The sequence below is a fragment of the Barbus barbus genome, assembly GCF_936440315.1.
Source record: "Barbus barbus genome assembly, chromosome: 18".
In the NCBI taxonomy this organism is placed as follows: Eukaryota; Metazoa; Chordata; class Actinopteri; order Cypriniformes; family Cyprinidae; genus Barbus; species Barbus barbus.
The window spans coordinates 23,753,256-23,773,259 of record NC_136746.1 but is presented as its reverse complement, the minus strand read 5'-3'; the positions used below and the strand labels follow the sequence as shown (position 1 = coordinate 23,773,259).

Below are 20,004 nucleotides of genomic sequence, written 5' to 3'. Positions count from 1 at the left end.
TCAAATGAACAGTAAAGGAATACAATCCAAATGCAATCATATAATAAACTGCGCGTCTTCAGAGCAAATAAAAATCTTCTAAATACATGCCTTTAAAAATAATCAACTGGCTCATTTAGGTTCTTTTTAAATTGATCTGCAACAAGCAATTCATTAGCCAGAAGTTGCAAAATGAACCTAAACTGTTTCTTTGTCCAGTGTCTAATCAGCATGTACAATATAAAAATATAAGCGTATAAAAATATGTACAGTACATAAATTGCTTACCAAAAGAAAAGGCAGCAATTTGTTCATACAAACACAACAAAATAGCATATAACAGAATATGTAGCTCACTACACAAAGACTCAAACATCTGGATAGGTAGGTAGGCCACTTGCAAGAAAATTAGGGCAGCCAGCTTGAATTTAAGTGAGTCACAATGCCTCAAAATAGAGGAATTAAAACAACCTGGTGGGGTGGTATGATATACAAACAGCAGACCAGTTTTAAGTAAAAGCAGTGTTTCATTTGCATTATAAACCCTGAAACGCCGAGATCGGCATAATATTAGTGCAGAGAAGCTGTCTGGCATTCAAGACAAGCTTGCAAAATCAGCCCACACGCAAGCCGAGAAATAAATATGAGAATTCAGAGTGGACATTTTGTTCAAATACAAATCAATGTTCATTAATTCTATATCGCAATATCATAATCTGGCAATATTCAAGTAAAACACATCAGAGGTAAAATTTAAATATTTACCGCATTATGTGTCTGTGTCTGTCCAACTAAGATCAGGATGTTGGAGCAGATGATTGAAAGGCAGAAATTGATCAGAATGATTGATCTCTCCGACCTGATGTACCTGAAAACAAATTGTTAATTAAAGTTGAATTCCTCCAAAAGTGCAAGTGCATTATTTGTAATATCCCTTGTACATCTATGCACTTACCTCCATAGAATAGCATACACCACGGTCAGTGTGATCAAGGCCAGGCAGGAAAGACCACAGCCCACTATTAGTGTCACAGATGGAACCCCTGAGTACTCCATAGCCTGTGAAAGGCACGCAAGAGCTTCAGTGAGCGATTTTCAAACCCTCGTAACACTAATAAAAGCCCATTTCAGTGCCTGGTAATAAAGCACATTACAGGATGCTTGCTTATTGCAGCAAGGCCATTTATACTGCCCAAATTTAGTGGATTAAAGGACAAGGTTCTTCTTTTTTTTCATTCAATCTCCCCTTCACATGAATAAAATGTATTTAGCCTCCATTCAAATGCACAGTGCTTATTATCAACAGGTCGGTGCTTAATGCCACAAAGCATAATTCACTAAAATACATAATCTCTTTTAAAGCAAGTCAGACTATTCAGAGATCATCTTTGTAATGCCCCGGGCAGGTATTTCCAGACATGCAAGAACAGCTTCTTGAATTGGAAAACATGGAAATCTACAAAAATGAATGTTAATGTTAAATTCTAATTAAAAATCAAATATGATAACAATGCTGTCATAAATTCATCATGCAAAATAATGGTATTATTAATGCACATTCAAGAGTGAACAAACAGGCAATGCTAATATGAAAAGGGTGATTGGGTTTTTTAACTGTAGGGTGGGCCTTTCATTTGTCATCAAAAATGTAATTGAGTCCAACTAAGGTTGAACTTTTGCAGACATACTGAGTGTTCCAATTTTTCATATACATTTTTAAATGACTAGGACTGTTCTAATGCTTACAATGTCTCTTGTTCTATTGTTTAAATGACTGTGGGGAATCAATGGATCTTGACCATCATTTTTTACACAATCCGTATTTCATCGTAACACATATAGCTATCTATCATTTTAAAATGTTGCTTGTATTAGTTGCACAGGTCTTAACTAAGCCCTCACAATGCACATCCAGTCCATTTACTTATGCCTTTTCCCCCAGAATTCCATCTGACAACCCCCCTCAATACAGTTCCCAGGAGTCACAAGTCATTGTGACATATCAGCTGTGCATTGCAATGATAGGAGTTATCAAACGTTGCCCCTGCTGCATCACTGAGACGCAGACAACACCATCATTTTCACACGGGAGCCATTTATTCACTGACTGGTCACATGGGCAGAGAAAAAAAATGGCTGCCTCTTACTCTGTAGGGTAAAACAGCCATGTTTTGCTGTCTACTGAATCCACTAGTAAAGAGACCACAGCTGATGGCTGATGGTAAAGCATGTATAAATGCTTCAAGCAATATGTTGAAAAGGCAAAAGAAAGATGAATATTATACATTAATCTAAGATAGTGAACTGTAATAGAGAAGGAAGCCATTATTACATAATATGAAAGCCATAATTTTTATGCACAGTCCTGTTATATCTGTGCAGTATAATATCTCAGTTAAGAATTATTTTATTAATGCAAGTAGCAAATTGAATACTGAAATTGAAGAGGCCAGAGCTGAAGCTCCTGCATCTCAAATGTGAACATATACAAATGCAAACACACAAATGCTTTGAGCAACATTTAGGAAAAGGTACAATAGATATTATGATGGTCAGGATTACTTTTTACTCTCAAATTACTTCAATCTGTGAAGAGGGAAGCTTTAATAGATAGTGGGGCCATAATTAAAATATTAAAATAAATAATAAATATATACATATATACAAAATATGTTATTATTTCAATAAATATTTAATGGCAATTACTTAAATAGGAGATTCTGAGCTCTCTTCTCTCACACACACACACACACACATATATATACACACAAGCTTTGCACAGGTATACTTCTTTCATAATCAAACATGACATAATTAAAGTAAATTATTAAACATCCATCTGATTACAACCCACACTTTAATCAATACAGCATCTCTTGAGATCCCCCACAGAAGACAATTCCAATACTTACTATTTCTCTGGGTTGTTGAGCCAAAATGGCGAAGGTAGATACCCGATCACATAAGCATTTGGTGTGGGATGCATCGGTGAGCACAGTTCTGCATCCTTTAGAGCTCCAGCTGCCCCAAGAATCGTTCCTACACAACACAGACAAGATTAAATCGCTTTAACAAGCTTTTTCTCTGTGAATCCGTCACTATAAATCCTCAACACTGCGCTCTCATCTCATCTCATCTCATCTCATCTCATCTCATCCACTTTACTTCTTACTTAAGCGACAGAAAGTAAACGCAACGCATTTTAGTGCAGACCGTACTGAGCGCGACTGAAGCGCTGAGGCTCTGTGGTGCTGAACGACTCACACCAAACAACAAAATAAACCCGAACCTGCGATTCCTTTGGCGCTTCTCCTCTCGTTTTGCCTCAGCTTTTTCTTATCGTTCTCTATCGATATGTATTTCCACTCGCTTTTCTAATTAGCGCCTTTTGGACGCTTTCCTGAGGGAAAAATTCAGGCTAGAAACGGCGGACGGCATCAGATTGATACTCTCTTGCCTCCTGCCTCGCGCTACAGCGGAGGGGGGAGATGCCTCAGAAATACTCCCCGTTTCTTGTTCGTTCATCCTGATTTCGGCATTTATTCGCGAATATCTTAAGTTTATCGTAATTCATAGCATTTGATTCCACAATATGCTTTTTCCGAGACATAAAAGGCAGGGAAAAACGGAGCTTAAACGTTAACCACCCCGTGAAAACGGGCTGGATGGTAGCAGCCAATTTCTCCTTCTCTGGCTAGCAAAATGATAGAATAGACATCTCACCTATTTATTAATGCTTACACATCTCGGCTGATGTTGCAGTGGTTACATCTAAAGATCAGGCTGATATATCTTACTTAACTTAGCTGGATAATAAATGATTAAAGGCTAAAATAATTAAATAAACTGAAAAACATCATCCAGGTTTGTATTTACTCAGCATAACTGATTAATGTTTGATAACATTGTAAAATATTCATATCGAACCTCTGGTATGACAAAATCAATAAGTCAACAGCTATGAAGTATTATGATTAACCAGTTGAACACAATCAGTGAAGTTTAAAAGCAACATTGAATTAAAGTGACTCCAAAAGATACATAACAAATACAGCCCTTTTCCGGAGGCTGCATGACATTACATCCTTAGTAACTTTTCCCTGAGGGAGGCTATGAGAATCTCCATAATTAAACCGCAGCAATTGCTCTCTTTTCAAGGTTTAATTAAGCTTTAAAACTGGATAACATGCATAATAACATTCAATAAAAGAGAGTAACATGCATTATATAATAGCATATCTTTCATATATATTCATATATGAAAATGTATGATTCGCATGAAAATTTCATGACATTTTTAAGTACCTGAATGTGCATTAACTAATGATGTGTAATGATCCAAAGGCATTTCATGCATGGCAAATGACTCCTGGTTTTGGATCATATTTAGCTCCAGATATGGTCCAGACATAAATCAGGCCGGATTGATTCATTCATGGAAGACGGAGTGCGGCCCAGTCCGGTCTAACCGCATCGACAGCAAGCCGATAGCAACTGGCTCCTGGCATTTATTAGGACGTTGTGGAAAGGGTTACTGTGTCAGCGAACCAATTTGATTTGATGCACTCAATATGCAGTCAATTCATCTGATCATTGACTGTGTGGCATGAAAGAAGTAACATTACCTCATCATAACTATCAAAACAAAATGTTACTTTAGTAATTCCAGTTTGCATGGCTTTTTTATTTATGGAAGTTTAATATATTTTTCTACTAGGGAGAAGGCAATTTATTTTCCATTTAGTTGCATCTGTTCTCCTGTTACTCGGCTCTTCCGGTCTGGGAGGAATTTGAAAGACACACACAGTCTGTGGAGGAGTCTGTGGGTGTATGAATTACGCTAGGCTCAAGATAGACTCAGTTTCTAGGCAATTGTACGAGTAGAGACTAATGACTCTTAATAGCCGAGATGCGGCGCTGTCCATGGTACTGACTCACTACATTTAGGCTAGCAGAATGACACTGTAATCAGATTCGAGTACAATTCTGACATTTGAGGATTTGTCTTACTCTTCTTATTCAATACGTCCTTTATATTGTATAGCAATTGTACTGTTTGGATGCCAGGTTACTGTCAATAATGCACTTAATATAGGAAGCTGTGTGCTTTGAACTGCTGGAACGTGGCAATCAGTGGTGTCACTATTCATGTCTGCTTTGCAGTTATTTTTGGACTGTTCATTTTATACATAAGCCTAATAATAATACTTTAAAGGCTGATGTCAATTTTCTTCAAGATGTGAACAGGTAGAACAAAAAAAGAGAAAAAATGCACTTCTTTTGAAGGTACAGTAACAATTTCATAAAAGCATGAAACAAATGTTCCAAAAATGTATGAAACTTTTTAAATAAAATTTTAGGATACGTAAAAATAGAACTATTTTTATTTTATTTTTCCATATTTCTGCATCCATTTTCAAACATCACTATTTAATTTGAAATGTAATGGCCCTGTTATGTGACATGATTTTTAAAGAATTCCATATACTCTCTCAATTAATGTAAGGTCATAAATGGTTATACTAATTATAAAAACAATATACTGATTTAAATTAGTGTTATATTGAGTACTTGTCACTTGTCCAATTTAGCTACCCATAAACCAACACAGACTGTTAATTCCACATAAGGTCATCAAAATATATACCGATTCTGTGATTCATGTATTTTGTATGTTTTTGCTGGAAACTCAAGGCCAAGAATTTTGCTACTTATGGAATACATGAATGAATGAATGAATGAATGAATAATAAAAGTAGATTTGAATATGAAAAAAGGCACATAAGGCTACTCTTAAAGAGCTAATGGCAAACCAATACAAGACCTTTGCTGTTCCAACCATCACCTCTATCTCTTCTGAATATTTTATGAGGAAAAAGGAGATTCATGCCACGTGTGGCCCTCCTGTGCTTTTTCATACATGCGAAAATTGATAGAGTTGTAAGTATTCAAGCAAGAATCTGCATGAGTTAAGCAACATTTGGCCTTAGAGAGAAAGATTCTGCCTTTAAATCAAGGTAACTTATCATTTTCACAGTGCTGGGGCATATACCACTCCTTCCTGATAGCTTCGGAGAAACCACTCATCAACTGTGCTGGGATGGGGAAGAAATACTTGTAATCTGATTATATACAATTGCTATCCTGAAGCCATGTTTAGGATAATGTAAGCCATTTAAGTGACCAAAGCTCACAAGCAAACAGGATTGTAATGGTGACTTCAGGTATTCACAACACATTTTCCTCCATTTTTTCCTGTTGCTCATTACCATGATTGTTTCTGTAAAACAGTGCTTCTGTACACCTACTACTTTCTTGTAAAAAGAACAAGCTTCATTGTTTTCCTCACAAATACAGTGTTAATGGCAATCAACAACATGCATTCAAGTCAAAATGAATGAGAAATCCAGTCTAGACACAGGTTAACCTCAGTTTGTCCTCCAACCTCATTTTTTTCCAAACCTGCATGACTTTCTTGCTTTCTTGAAACCAAAAAATAAATACAATAGATTTTGCCAGCCCTGTTTTTCATTACAATAAAATGGGAACTAAAGCTTTCAAGTTTCAAAAGGATGCCGAAGGACCACAGAAAAAAGGTTCTAAAAAATTGTGCTATATTTCAAGTTCTCTGAAGTCATATTATGCCTTTGTGTGAAGAACAAAACAAAATTTAAGTCGCTATACACTGATAATCTTCCTCATGGTGAGCTGTTAACCACAGCAACCAAATCATTGATTCACTGAGTCAACATCAAGAATCAGATCAGTCTGATTCATGACCAACTAATTCAGAGCAGTACTGTGAACTGGACTGAACTCAAATGATTAATTGAAAAGATTCAGTTTATTTATGTACCCAAGCTTCTCTCATGCCTAGGAGATCTAGTGACAGTAAACAGTGACTTAAAGCAATAATTCACCAAAAATTAAAATTTGTTGAAAATGTATTCACCCTTAGGCCATTCAAGATGTAGATGAGTTTGTTTCTTCATCAAAACAGATTTGGAGAAATGTAGCATTACAACACTTGCTCAGTGGATCCTCTGCAGTGAATGGGTGCCGTCAGAATGGGAGTCCAAACAACCTCTAAAAACAACAATAATCCACACAACTCCAGTCAATTAACATCTTGTAAAGTGAAAAGCTATGTGTTTGTAAGAAACAAATCCAGGTACTCTATACCGATTATTGTGATGTTTTTATCAGTAGTTTGGACTCTCATAATGACGGCAACCCATTCACTGCAGAGGATCCACTGGCAAAATTGATCCAAATCTGCTTCCACGAAGAGACATACTCTCCATTTTGGATGGCCTGAGGGTGAGTAAATTTTCAGCTAATTTTTAAAATACATGTTTCCTAAATAAAGCTATTTTGTTATAAAACTTGTAATAAAATTTTTTGTTATGCTTCTGTGAAAGCATGACAGGTTCCTAGACATTTTAAATGCATGGAAATGAGACTATCACAAGTCATACAAGGTTTTGAACAACACGAGGGTGAATGAATAATGACAGTATTCAAATTTTTATGTGAATTAGTCCTTTAAATGTTCCACTCTGCCTGAACCAGAGATGTCAGATGTTAAAAACACAAGATTTTTCATTCACACTGAGCTCGTATACACTAGCATATACATAATGACTACCAAGAAGAGACGCACAGAGTTATGATATGAATATCATCGAAATCAGCAGCTGTTTTCCCTCGATGTTTGAGAAAATCTCTTGGGACTAATTAAAATTGCACCTCAAAATATGCACAATCATATCAGGGAGAGCTGATAGAGTTGTGCATTTGTGTTCTGTAATTGTTTGCTTGCACAGGCCAATTTTGATTTTGTGCAAAGAGTAAACACGCTAACGAACAAATTTATTAATGAACATGCGTCCACATAAATAATCATGCAAACAGATTAGAGACTAAACTCACCAGCAAATTTATTTAAATTTATCATGAACAGGCATGAAATCCACATTATTTGAGCCTAATAAGAGCGGCTCTCTTTTAATAGCAAATATGAAGCCTGTTTATATTCCTGAGTGTTTCGGGGCAGAGACCCCTCCCTCTTTATAAGCCACATATAATAATACCACAGGGCTAAAATCCATTCCAGTGGCTCAAATTACACTCAAGGGGGCAGACTCGGGTGGCCCTTCATTCATTGAAAATTGAATTTGATAAATACGATTTCTCTGTGTTCTTATCGGTCACCGCACAGAGGTCTGGCTCAGAAGCACCATGTAATTTTCATATTTGAAGATGAATAAGATTAAATAGAAGCCATTTTCAATGTACAGCATGGGCCAGACAGGACTAAATAAGTAAATAATTTAATTACTGGAATTACACAGATATCATATAATTACTGAGAAACATCATAACAAAATCAAAATCAACACGGTAAACATGTTAAAGTGATAGTTCACCAGAAACTGAAAATAATTGTTTCTTACTTTAATTGCATGGGCAAAAACAATTAAAAAAAATAATAATAAAATAAAATAAAACTGCAGTAAGGCAACAAATAGTCCATTGTACAGAGAACAAAATGAGGGCATGTAAATGAGGTTCAGGTAAATGTAAATGATGGCAAATGTAAATGATGATAAATGGTCATTTTTGGGGTGAGCTATACCTTAAACTATTCAGATCATAATTACTTTTAATGCTTTTCTAAACTTGACAGCCACTGAACACTAAGAAAGAATCTTGTATGGAAATAAAATATGTAAAATACTACATGAAAATGACAAAGGAAAAATAACAGCATGACATGGTACACACAGTACTAATTACTCATTTAAATAAAACTTGTTAGCACTACAGACATCTCTGTGTGGCCAAACCTGACTCTCAGTTCTAGAAAACATCCCTTCAACAGAACCTGTCTCTGCACAGCCTGGCCAAAAGAAATACGTGCTTTATTAATTGCACGCTAGGGAACAAAGGAGAAAAGGCTGCCAAATCCAAATGGACCAGATGAAAAGCAAAGACAAAACGAAATGTCTCTAAAGAGGGTCTACGAGCTATAGTCACAATCATGAATGACAACAGAGAATATTAGATCCACCACAAAATACATCACACAACATTTGTTCTAGACAAAGAGTTGGCATGATACAGCCAGAGACGCTGCTTTGGTCATAGTAACTTAGCGGTTAAAGACCTGAGCCCAAAGATTTTAGGTTTAATGCTAGTAAGAATCGATCCATGAACCATCACAATATGCCTTAGGGGAACTTTCATGTACTGTATGTCACTTTAAATAAGAAAACCACTTCAGAATGGCGAAATATATCAAGTATTAAATATTGGGCCACCAATGTTTCTAATTCCTGTGTCATGCATCAAGCTTGTTTCTTTGGTTCAACAGGGACACTACCATCCAAGAGGTCAGTAAGATTGTTTTTAATATATTTTTGAAAGAAGTCTCTTATGCTCACCAAGGTTGCATTTATTTGATTAAAAATAGAGTAAAATTACTCATTACCCTTCAGTGTCACATAATCTTTCAGAAATCATTCTAATATGCTGATTTGCTGCTAAGGAAACATTTCTTATTACTATCAATACTGAAACCTTTTTGTGGAAACCGTGACTTTTTTCAGGATAATTTAATGAATACAAAGGTCAAAAGTACAGAATTTATTTGAAATATAAATCGTTTGCAACATTTACTGTACCTTTTTATCAACTTAATGTATCATTACTAAATTTCTTTAAAGCTGCAGTCCGTAAATTTTTTGGTTAAAAATGACCCAAAATCAATATTTGAGGAAATACATAACCAGCCAGTGTTCAAAACTATTCCCTTACTTTAGCCCGATTCACAACGGTTAACTTATGATAATGTTTTCTAATTTGAGTGGTACGAGTAGGTTTTCGTGGGAAATTCAAGCATGGCACTGCATCATTACGTCATGTCTGTAAACATAAAGAAGTTGTCCCGGCTACTAGGCTATCGCATGTGCGGATGCTGCAGGTGGGGACTTGTTTATAGCCTTTTCTCACAGCAGCTAGAATAATTAAATGTATCATTTCGATGGCGGATCGTAATCCAGAAAGGATAATGTGTTTATGAAACACATGCGAATGAAATTAAACTATATTCCAGTTTTAAATGTGCTTCTGATTACAGATAGCCTGAGTTTACACAAGATTTGTATTTTAAAGAAAACCAGTTCGAAGGGAGCATAATTTGCTTTTTGGGTTAAAAGAATTTCTTAATTTGAAATTCGAATGGCATGATGATTAGATTAGACTGTAATAATTTCTAATACACACTATACTCAAAGTCACACAATGCTGATGTTGTTAACATTAATAATTTGAGAATAAAGTATAACAATAATAATAATTTGCTTAGTTTGATGTGATATGAGCAAACCAATCTTTAGATTAAAATCACCATTGGTAGCGAGATCTATTTTTTTCCTCAGTTGGTCAGAACAAACGTGGCAGACTTGTTACTTGCTTGTTCAGATGGCAATATACGATGAAAATTCTTTTTTGGGTCATATATTCCAAGACGTAGGCTAGAATCTGTGATTGCGAAGTAAACATCCACATCGGTGCGGTGAATGACAGCAACACATTTACCTCAAAACATTAGATTCATCCGCGCTGCAGCCATGCCGGAGCACATCCCACGCAAGGAAGATAATTCCGCAAGCAGCTGCAATTCCACGTTTTCAAACAGAGATGGTGGCAAAGAGGCAAAACTTACGGACTGCAGCTTTAAATAAAAAACTAAACTTCTGAATGGTAGTGTATATACAGTACTTCTTCGAAAAGCACTTAAAAAAATAAGGTTTGAAAATAAGTGGGAAAATAAGGTTTATAGCATCGTAATGTTACCCATCATATAATTTTCTCCAGCTATAAAAATGATTGCAGCTGGGCCGGCTGCAATGCCTTGTGGTGGTTGGGGATTTGTTCGTTTCATCTTTTACTCATTCTTTAGTGACACTGGAGTAATTATTCTCAAAGAGTCTCTTAAAGGGCACTGGTGGAAGTGACAATCTCGCACTGCAGTTCCGTTTCCTGTAGAAGCTAAAGGTTATGTTAAGGTAAACTGGTCCTTGATCTATTCTGAGAGACAGTTTCCTCAGAATAACATCTGGATACTTGTGCTTTCACAGAAACTTAGCATATTTCTAAGTAATACAAGGTCAGTTTTCCCATAATCAACATAAAATAAAATGTCATTATGTGGAACAATACATTCTATGAAAAAAAATCAATAAATGTTAAATGTTAAGAAATATTATTACATTGCAAAAATATTATTACAAACACTTTTTTATTATGTTTAATAAGACCAATGACAGGATTATAAAATAAATCGGGTCAGTTCTGATTTCATGTTGACTTTAGAGTGACCTTGACAGCACCACAAGTCTTCAAAATTATTTTCTATCAAAAATTATTCTCTGAGAATAACACAATCAAATTTCTATTACTGCTAATGTCAAACACCGTTTCACCTCGATGGCAGTGGAAACACGTTTCCATGGATACAATGGCTGGATATTTCAACAAGCACCACAATTTATTATTAGCCATGAAGTTATTGTATTTAAGGCTCATTTATACAAATCAGAACGCAATCTTGGACACATAAAACTGACTTTCACTTACATAATAGAGCTGTCCCACAGTGCACAGAACGGATTCATTGTTCCCTGCAAGAAAACAAACACATATTCTGATTGGACACGCAACACAATGATTAGACATATCACGGTACATGCTAATAAAAAGACATTTTCACTATGATAGCCAATATCTTATAGCATAAGTCACGTTATTTAAAAGATAAACAGGAAAGGGGGAAAAAGCCATTTGGAGAAAAGAGCTCCCGTTGTAATCATCTGGGCTATATCTTGATGATACAATGAAGAGAGAAATAACTAGTGATAGCAAATTAATTATTGGACTAATTACTGCTATTTGTCTGTTGATTAATGAGCCTGAAACAAATGACACAGGCATTGTAGAGCTCCCTTTGATTGGCTGTAGTGATTCAAAGAGGAACAGAAGACCACATTTCTTTCCGAATCCAGCTCAAGTACACCCAGATTCTTCTTCTAGTTTCTGTTTAAAAGGCCATATGTTTCATTACATTAACATATTTGTTTTTTATATCAATTACATAGGAAGTATTTGAATAAATTCAATTATTGCTGCAGAACAGAATCAAGTATTTATAAATAGGAAACCAACATTACCATATTTTTATGCTATGGACAATAGTGTTTACGATTGATGCTTTCTATAGATTGATTGGTTTTGATGCATATATGATGCAAATAATGAATTATTCTGTGAATCTTTGTTAAAGACAACAATGTCCACAGGTCTTTAGTTCTATAAGGGAAAAAAAGAATTAGGTTTTTTGCTAAATTATTATTTTTTGCACATAAAATAAATAAATAAATAACATATTTAGTAATTTTTTATAATAAGTATTAAAAAAAACAAAAACATTCCACATAAGATGCAGGTCATACGGTGAAGTCTTTCCTTATTTAAAGGATTTTGATGACATCCATAAACGAAGGATCTCTGATATAAAGGCTGTAGATTCCTTCCATTAATAAATGGCATATTAACATGCTCCTTTAAATCAGCAAACCAATAAAACAGTACAAGAGTCCAAAACTAGGAGGTTTTAAAATATGTGACCTCCGTGTCAGCATTAATTAGCCTCTCTGGATTGTTTTTGTGAAGTGTGTTGAGATCTGACCGGTGCTTACATTAGCTAGATGAGCTAACTCAATCTCCAGCTGGGTTTCTGTAACCCTGGGTTCTGGTCGGACAGTCACAGCAATCACTTTGGAGTTCACAGCAGTGTTATTCCTGTGGGTTAGATCAAACCACACACAACAGTCTCAGTTCATGCTTGAATGAGAAATGCTAATTGCATTCATTTCAATACTTCCATTATCATCAGCATTGATTTTTGTTTAAACTCCCCATTATGCACATTTGAATGGAAATGGCTCATTTAGCACAGAACTGTCTTTCCAGGTTGAACTCGTTGTGATTTTTGGTATTTCACTTCAGATTAGATATTTTCTGTTAGCAGAGGCCAGAAATAATTATATACTTGAGTACTTTTTTAGAGGGTGAAATAATTAGACTATAAATAAATGAAATATCATTCAAGATCCAACTCTAAAGATGGACAAAGTTAAAGTACATTAAACACAACAAACTGAAATCTGTTTAGTTTTTGATTAACTCGAAATGATCACCTCTGGGTAAAATGAACACATAGAGATGAAAAGCAGTCATTTGTCATCAAAAAGTTACTTCAAGTACTTTTATGCATTTTATTACTTTTGAATTTCATGATTAAAACCAATATTGGTTGGCTATGCATACATTTCAAACATTCAAGTGGTCTAATCTAATGCAACAGGGGTGCAAAATCATTTTGATATTAAGATTCAAGTACACTCAGCATCTCTCTCCTTGCATGCTTCCACCTCCTCTAACTAAACCAACATTTGTCAACTTGAACTGTTTAGGGCATGATTTCATGGTCCATTTAAAAAGAAGCAAAGACAGAAAATGGATGCCCAACAAGTAGCTTCTCAAAAGACAGCAGTGAAAAAATTATTTCTAAAAGCAACGACAAAGATGCTACATCTGAGACATATACTTCTGACATTAATTTACAGTCTGTCACACTCTTCATTTTTAATTAAGTTATTCATATTGCATATGAATTGAGTAGACTTTGCCATGGAAAATAAATTTGTCTTTGTCTGTAAGTAGATCATCCTAAAGGCAAAAATGATTCCTTTCGAAATAAATGTACAGATTGGATCAAAGACATTATCCGTGCATGATTAACCAGCCTCTTGGTTTGATTTAATCAAGCAGAAGTGGTGTTGCATGGTGTCATGAATGTCCACAGAGCCTGAAAGGCATGAAATAACACAAGAATCTTAAAGGGGAAGTTTATCAAAAATTTAAATTCAGCTTTTATGTACTCCATCATGTCATCATGGAACACCAGAGATGTTTCTAGCATTTCATCAGTATTGGCACAAGCCCACCATCAAAAAAGTGAGCCCATATTTTGATATTATCCTTTTAAGTAAAGTTTTAAATATACAGTCTTTTACAAGTCCTTCACAAGCTGCATATCCAAAAAGAGCCACATTTTCATTGTTGCAGAAGATATCTGCAAGTTTTGTTTCCTACAATGGACTGTAGGTAAATATTCACTCAGTGCTCTTTATGCTTTCTGTCTTATAATAATATCTTATTATTATTGCATTGTGAAAAAAACACTGCAAACAATTCAGTTCATGAGTAAACTTTCTGAATGAGTCAAACTTAATCGTCAACAATTTCAAACCTTTTTGCAAAGCTGTTTAAGTTTGGATTTTAAACAGCTGACATTCTTGATCAAACTTGATTTAACACACATACTTGATTGGTGAAATATTATAAGAGAAAATGTTTCTCAGGTTGGAATATGTCAATCTGACACATAAGAGTTTATCAGTAACCTTTTACTGAGCTACAGCAGTGTTTTACTTCCAAGTAAAAAGAGTCCAGCGACACCCCTTTAGAATACAAAAGAAGATTTTTAACAAAATGTTCAAGATTTTTACCATATAATGAAAGTGACCAGGGGCTGTGAATCTCCAAAAAGATAAAAAGCACCATAAAGGTATTATTAAAGTTTGTTATTTGCACACTATATTCCAATATATTGAAGGTATACAACTGATTGAAACTCAAATTGATTGAAAACCTTACAGTGTAAAAATGATTGTAAATAAAACAGATTATTGGATGATTTCTGGAGTATGCTTTACAAAGTATATATATTAGCAATTTCTGGGTGAAAATTGTTTCTACACCAATATATTTTCCCAGTGTATCTGAAAGCCATAGTCACCATTTGCTTTCATAATATGAAGAAGAAAAAATAAACAGTTTAGACGTTCTGGTATAAATGCCCACATAAGGATTAAAATCCTAATATAATTTTTCCAAAATGATTAAAAAACACATTTCTTGTAACTATTCACACTAAAAACAAGGACACATGGAGTTCATGCACTGATGATTCTCATAGTATGATCAACAGAGTATTTTGTCTTGTGATTAAATGTTCAACAACATGATCTGCCTTTACAAATCCCTCTGCTATGTTGCGTTGTTTTTGTTTGCTTGTTTCTTTGTAACACTTTTGTTCTGTTATCTACTACTGTTTGTACTGATCTCCATCTCCCTACTGGCTTCAGTGAATACAACAGAGCTAAAGAACAGAGCCCTTTTTCTCTGCTCTTCCATGAACTCTCTCCCTGTCAGTGAGAATTCCACGGAGGAATCATACTCAGGTTTGCTGAGGTTTGACTGACAGCTCAGAGCCACACCAGGAAAGGTCTGTTCTGTCCTGTGTGTCTCCGGAGGTTCGAGTAGAAGTCCTCAAATGGAACAGGAGGTTTTGATCCTGAGCTTCAATATGGACTCTGAGAATAACTGAGAATTTTCATTCTGACATTTAGGCTAGGAGTGAAAAAACTGTAGTTTGTTGTACCAGCTTCTGTATTTAGGACTAGAGGAAATCACACGGAATTTGAAGAAACAGCTTCCTTAAAAACAAATAATTGTGTTTTTTGCTTACTGTATTTGTCACTAGGCTTTAACACATTAGTCACATAATTGAGCTTCATACAGCAACAAATTCCTTATTAGCACCATAATAAACAATGACTGCACCTGGCATGTGAAGCTTGGAATAATGCTGCAATTACGTCATTGTGAAACTGCAGAAATTACGAGATGATAACTCAGAGAGTCTAGTTTGAGTAGTTCACATCCTCAGACACAGAAATTATTAGTTTCTATGTCAAGAAAACATGAATGCAGCATAATTCCTATGCTAAAAAATGACCAAAAAAAACATGTTTAAAACTTTAAAACGTAAAAGTTTCTGACTGCATATATATGATAAGAATACATAAAAATGAAAAAAGCACAAATATCAGCAAATCAGCGTAAAGGTTTCAATTATTGTTTTTTTTTTTTTTACATTTTAATCCCCATCAGTCTTGAATATTTGGTCGCATGCAATTCAAGGTTTTAGAAATAAACAGTGAAGTTTAAACCAATTTTTGGTTTAAATCAATTTTTTTCTGCACAAGCAATTTTCTGATTTAAAAATATATTAAAAAGTACTTTAAAATATATTTTAAAATATCATATTTCAAAAATTTACTCATTTTTAGAGTTCATTTTTAGTCACTTAAATAAAAATAAGCAATTGATAGTTATAAAAAAAAATCTGACTCACAAAGTAACAAATATATTCTGCTACAGGTGTCATAAATTCATAAACTTGCACACATTACACACATTATTTGATTTTCTTTTTATAAAAGGGAACTTTGATAAAATAATGAAGTCCTTTAATACATCAAAATCTTTCCAAGTAGGAACCTTCTAGTAGTCCCTAGGGTACACGTATCCTTAGTTGGGAATCTCTCCTCTATAATATCATTATGAAATCTTTGTAATATTTCATCTAAATGACCGGAGAGTCTTACCGGGGAGCAGGCAGCATAAGGCCAAGAGTCTTGTAGAGAACCATTCCAAGAATGAACACAGGAGATCCATCCATATCTGCCGGGAAACAATCTAGGTTAGATGACACGATCATCACATTATCTAATCATATCAAATAGCATCTCCATACAAAGTTGTTTTTCTCAGCTCCCTTTTCACTCAGCAACATGGATGATTATTTGATAATTCCGAGCGCAGATTTGTTTCAGAGGCAGACAGTAGGAATTCTCTCTTAATACCTTCCCACTTCCACGTAGGGATCTTTTAATCCAAAGTAATTTAACAAGATTTCTTTTTTCAAAGCTACAGGAATTAATTAACCTCTAAACCTGTAAAATGCTCATTAAATATCAGGTCTCTTGCCAAACAATATACCTGACAGCTAATCCATCATAAATTTCCTGCCAATAATGAATAAAGCAGTAGATCAGGCTATACTAGCAAGGTTATTGATAACTAGAAGGCAAAGGTCTTCTCTGCCGACAGGAAGGCTAATCCTGGTTCAAACAGCTCTGTACATCCCTCTAGTCAAGCTCAAGGCGAGCTGGAGTGAGTTATGTATTAAATCAATCCTTCATTACTTCCCTCTGATACACTTCAGATAAGACTGATCACCCTAATTAAGTAAATAGTTTGGTGCGCTGGTGCTTAGCTCTCTTTACTATCATTGTTTGAGAGGATACAGCGAGTGCTGTGTCATCTGAATTGATGTGGTCGACCAAGTGCAGTTTCCTCTAAAACAGGCAAATGGCAAGCGCTTGACATGTAATCTTGTAATCTTAAAGCTATCCCATTAAACGGTCACACTGTGTCACCGCTTTGAAATTTTAACGCAATCATATGGTAGTGATTACAAAACTTTTAATATCCTACTGATGATCCAGAATAACAGAAAATGCCTTCATTTTATTGTGCCTTCTGTAAACTTTAAATGTTAAAATTCAAAGCAACAAAGCGTTTTCATGGCCTAAGAAATTAGTAAATAAGTAGAGAAAGTACAGTGAGTCATTAGTACAAAATAAGTCGTAAATGGGTGATCAAAATCTCAAATTTTAAATTTTACAGTGCCCTGCTGTACTGGATCTCACTTGCATATTAAATGGCTACTCATCAAACAAATAATATTTAATGTAGGTTTGATGATTTGAGTTTGTGTGTGTGTGTGTGTGTTGAGTGATAAAGAAATAATACTACCAAAATTACTTTTGGTCAATATGCACAAAATATGCTGCAGTTGACATATATATATATATATATATATATATATATATATATATATATATATATATATATATATATATATATATATATATATATATATATATATATATAACAGTAATAAAAAAGGAGATATATAGGTGATTCTTCATTCTTCTACTGTCTGTCTCCAACATAGACTTAGCACAGAGAATTAAAAATATTCCTGTAGCTGGAATGGTAGAGCATGGTTCTAGCAATGCCAAGGTCATGGGTTCAATTCCCAAGGAATGCATAAACTGATAAAGTGTAAACCACGAATGCAATGTAAGTTGCTTTGGATAAAAGCGTCTGCCAAATGTAAAAAAAAAGTGTTAAAATCTAGTGTGAAATTCTACCTAGCACTTTTCCAAATGAACACAGACACACACAAAAAAATCTCACTTTAAGTGTACAATCAGTATTTTTTAATACCAACAAAAAAGATCCTTTTTAGGTGTGTCACCTGATTTCTGACTTTGAAAAAGATAAATTTTCAAGATTTGATATAGTAAAAAGCAGCTCTAATTAAAGAATCACTCATGTTACATCAATGTATGCGCTACTATGCAAAAAAGACTACCAACTACTATTTTATCCTACAATGCTTGACGAAATGGGGTCTAAGATATATTACTTGTTAGAACAAAACAAAACATTAACATGGTGTGACAAACTCCAATTAAAAGGTTATTCTCATGCTGATGGCCTGCTTTGTTGAATGTAAATTCGCTGAATTAAAACGGACTTTTACAATCTATTTAATGTAGCCTTATTGAACAAGACATAAGATGTTCAGTATCATCAACTTCCACAGTGTAGCATCATGTACATTACCTGCTGTCTGGGGCACAAAGATTCCTTTGGGAATGACAACTTTGTCCTCTGAGTTTCTGGCCCAGTCCACCATCCCTTTCCGTCCCTTCATGGGAAAGTTAATGTCTGTCATCACAGATACCGCAGGCAGCCTCTGTATACTTGCAACTAAAAAAGCACAAGAAAAAACAAGATAAGTGACAGTTTATTCCCCATCCATTTTCAAGACAGGATATTCATAAGTCTAACAAAAGGTTTGTGACAAAACATACATAGTTACATCAATAATGTTTGACTAATTTTGCCTATTTATTCCATAATATGTATAGAATATTATATTTATCAACTAATTAGACTTTTTTTTTTTTTAAACCCAAGCACAACATAGTCAAAACAATTAATGTCAAACTGTGCCGCCATGTCATTTTCGTTTTCAGAACTTAATATCGTTTGGTGTCATTTGGAAGATAAATTACAGCAAAAAAAATAAAAATAAATAAATAAAAAGTATTCTGGGAAATTAAGTGTTCTTTACAATGGCCCTTAAACTGAAATGTATTTAATAAGAAACATTTCTTACATGCATATTTCTATTTTGCATTTAAAAACAAACTACAGTTAATGAATTTCAATGAAAATCATTCCATTTTAACTATATTGCTCATATTCTAAATCAAATCACAATTTTACATCATGTTTGCAACCTTAATTACATTTTTTTTATAAATAATTAATTTTAAGTTTAAATTAAAAATGCCTTTTAAATACCATTTTAATGGTGCAAACCCTGGTGCATGACTGGTCTCTCCAGCAGAAGAAAGAATTGTCAGGTAATGAGCGTTGAAGTGTAGGTGAGGAACATCCTACAGTGAGCACAGGGTTCTCGTGTGTGTGTGTGTGAGGAGGAGGAGGAAAGTGGCAGTGCTGCCAGCTGCTGTGTGTGGGGAGCTGGAGGAAGGCATTAGTCACAGGAGCACACGGGGAAGAACTGAAGAACGGTGGGTGAAGCTCAAATGTTAAGCTCTAAAGCAGCATGAAATCACAGGCCCTTTTGTGATCTTTACCTCCATACAGGCTTCTCTACTCACAGAAGGAATCCTGCTTCATTTACCTGCTGCATGTTACTGATAAATATATGATAAAAAACTATTGTTTGAAGCTGATTATTGGAGTAATGGAGAATGTTTTACAAGAAAATTTAATTGTTTAATTCATTGTGCTACTTGCCATTTCGTTGTAATTAATTGTAAAATTTACTATCAATTTCTGAGTGAAAATTGTTTCTACAGATTTTTTTTTTTTTTCCATTTTAGGGTTGAGAAATATACTGCAACCATACATAGTTGCCACCCCTCCCGCCCCATTTATTGTATT

General features: G+C 34.7%; 1 protein-coding gene across 1 annotated transcript in view; it reads right to left on the bottom strand.

The window, feature by feature from the left end:
• adgrb3 (adhesion G protein-coupled receptor B3) overlaps nt 1-20,004 on the bottom strand; it is a gene marked incomplete at its 5' end in the record, with an annotated part of 78,234 nt that overhangs the window by 27,384 nt on the left and 30,846 nt on the right. Inside the window, 7 exons of the mRNA XM_079439924.1 lie at nt 745-847; nt 935-1,038; nt 2,892-3,018; nt 11,623-11,666; nt 12,741-12,843; nt 16,560-16,635; nt 18,652-18,798. Of these exons, the coding sequence (XP_079296050.1) occupies nt 745-847; nt 935-1,038; nt 2,892-3,018; nt 11,623-11,666; nt 12,741-12,843; nt 16,560-16,635; nt 18,652-18,798 (704 nt within the window). The remainder of the gene's footprint in view (nt 1-744; nt 848-934; nt 1,039-2,891; nt 3,019-11,622; nt 11,667-12,740; nt 12,844-16,559; nt 16,636-18,651; nt 18,799-20,004) is intronic.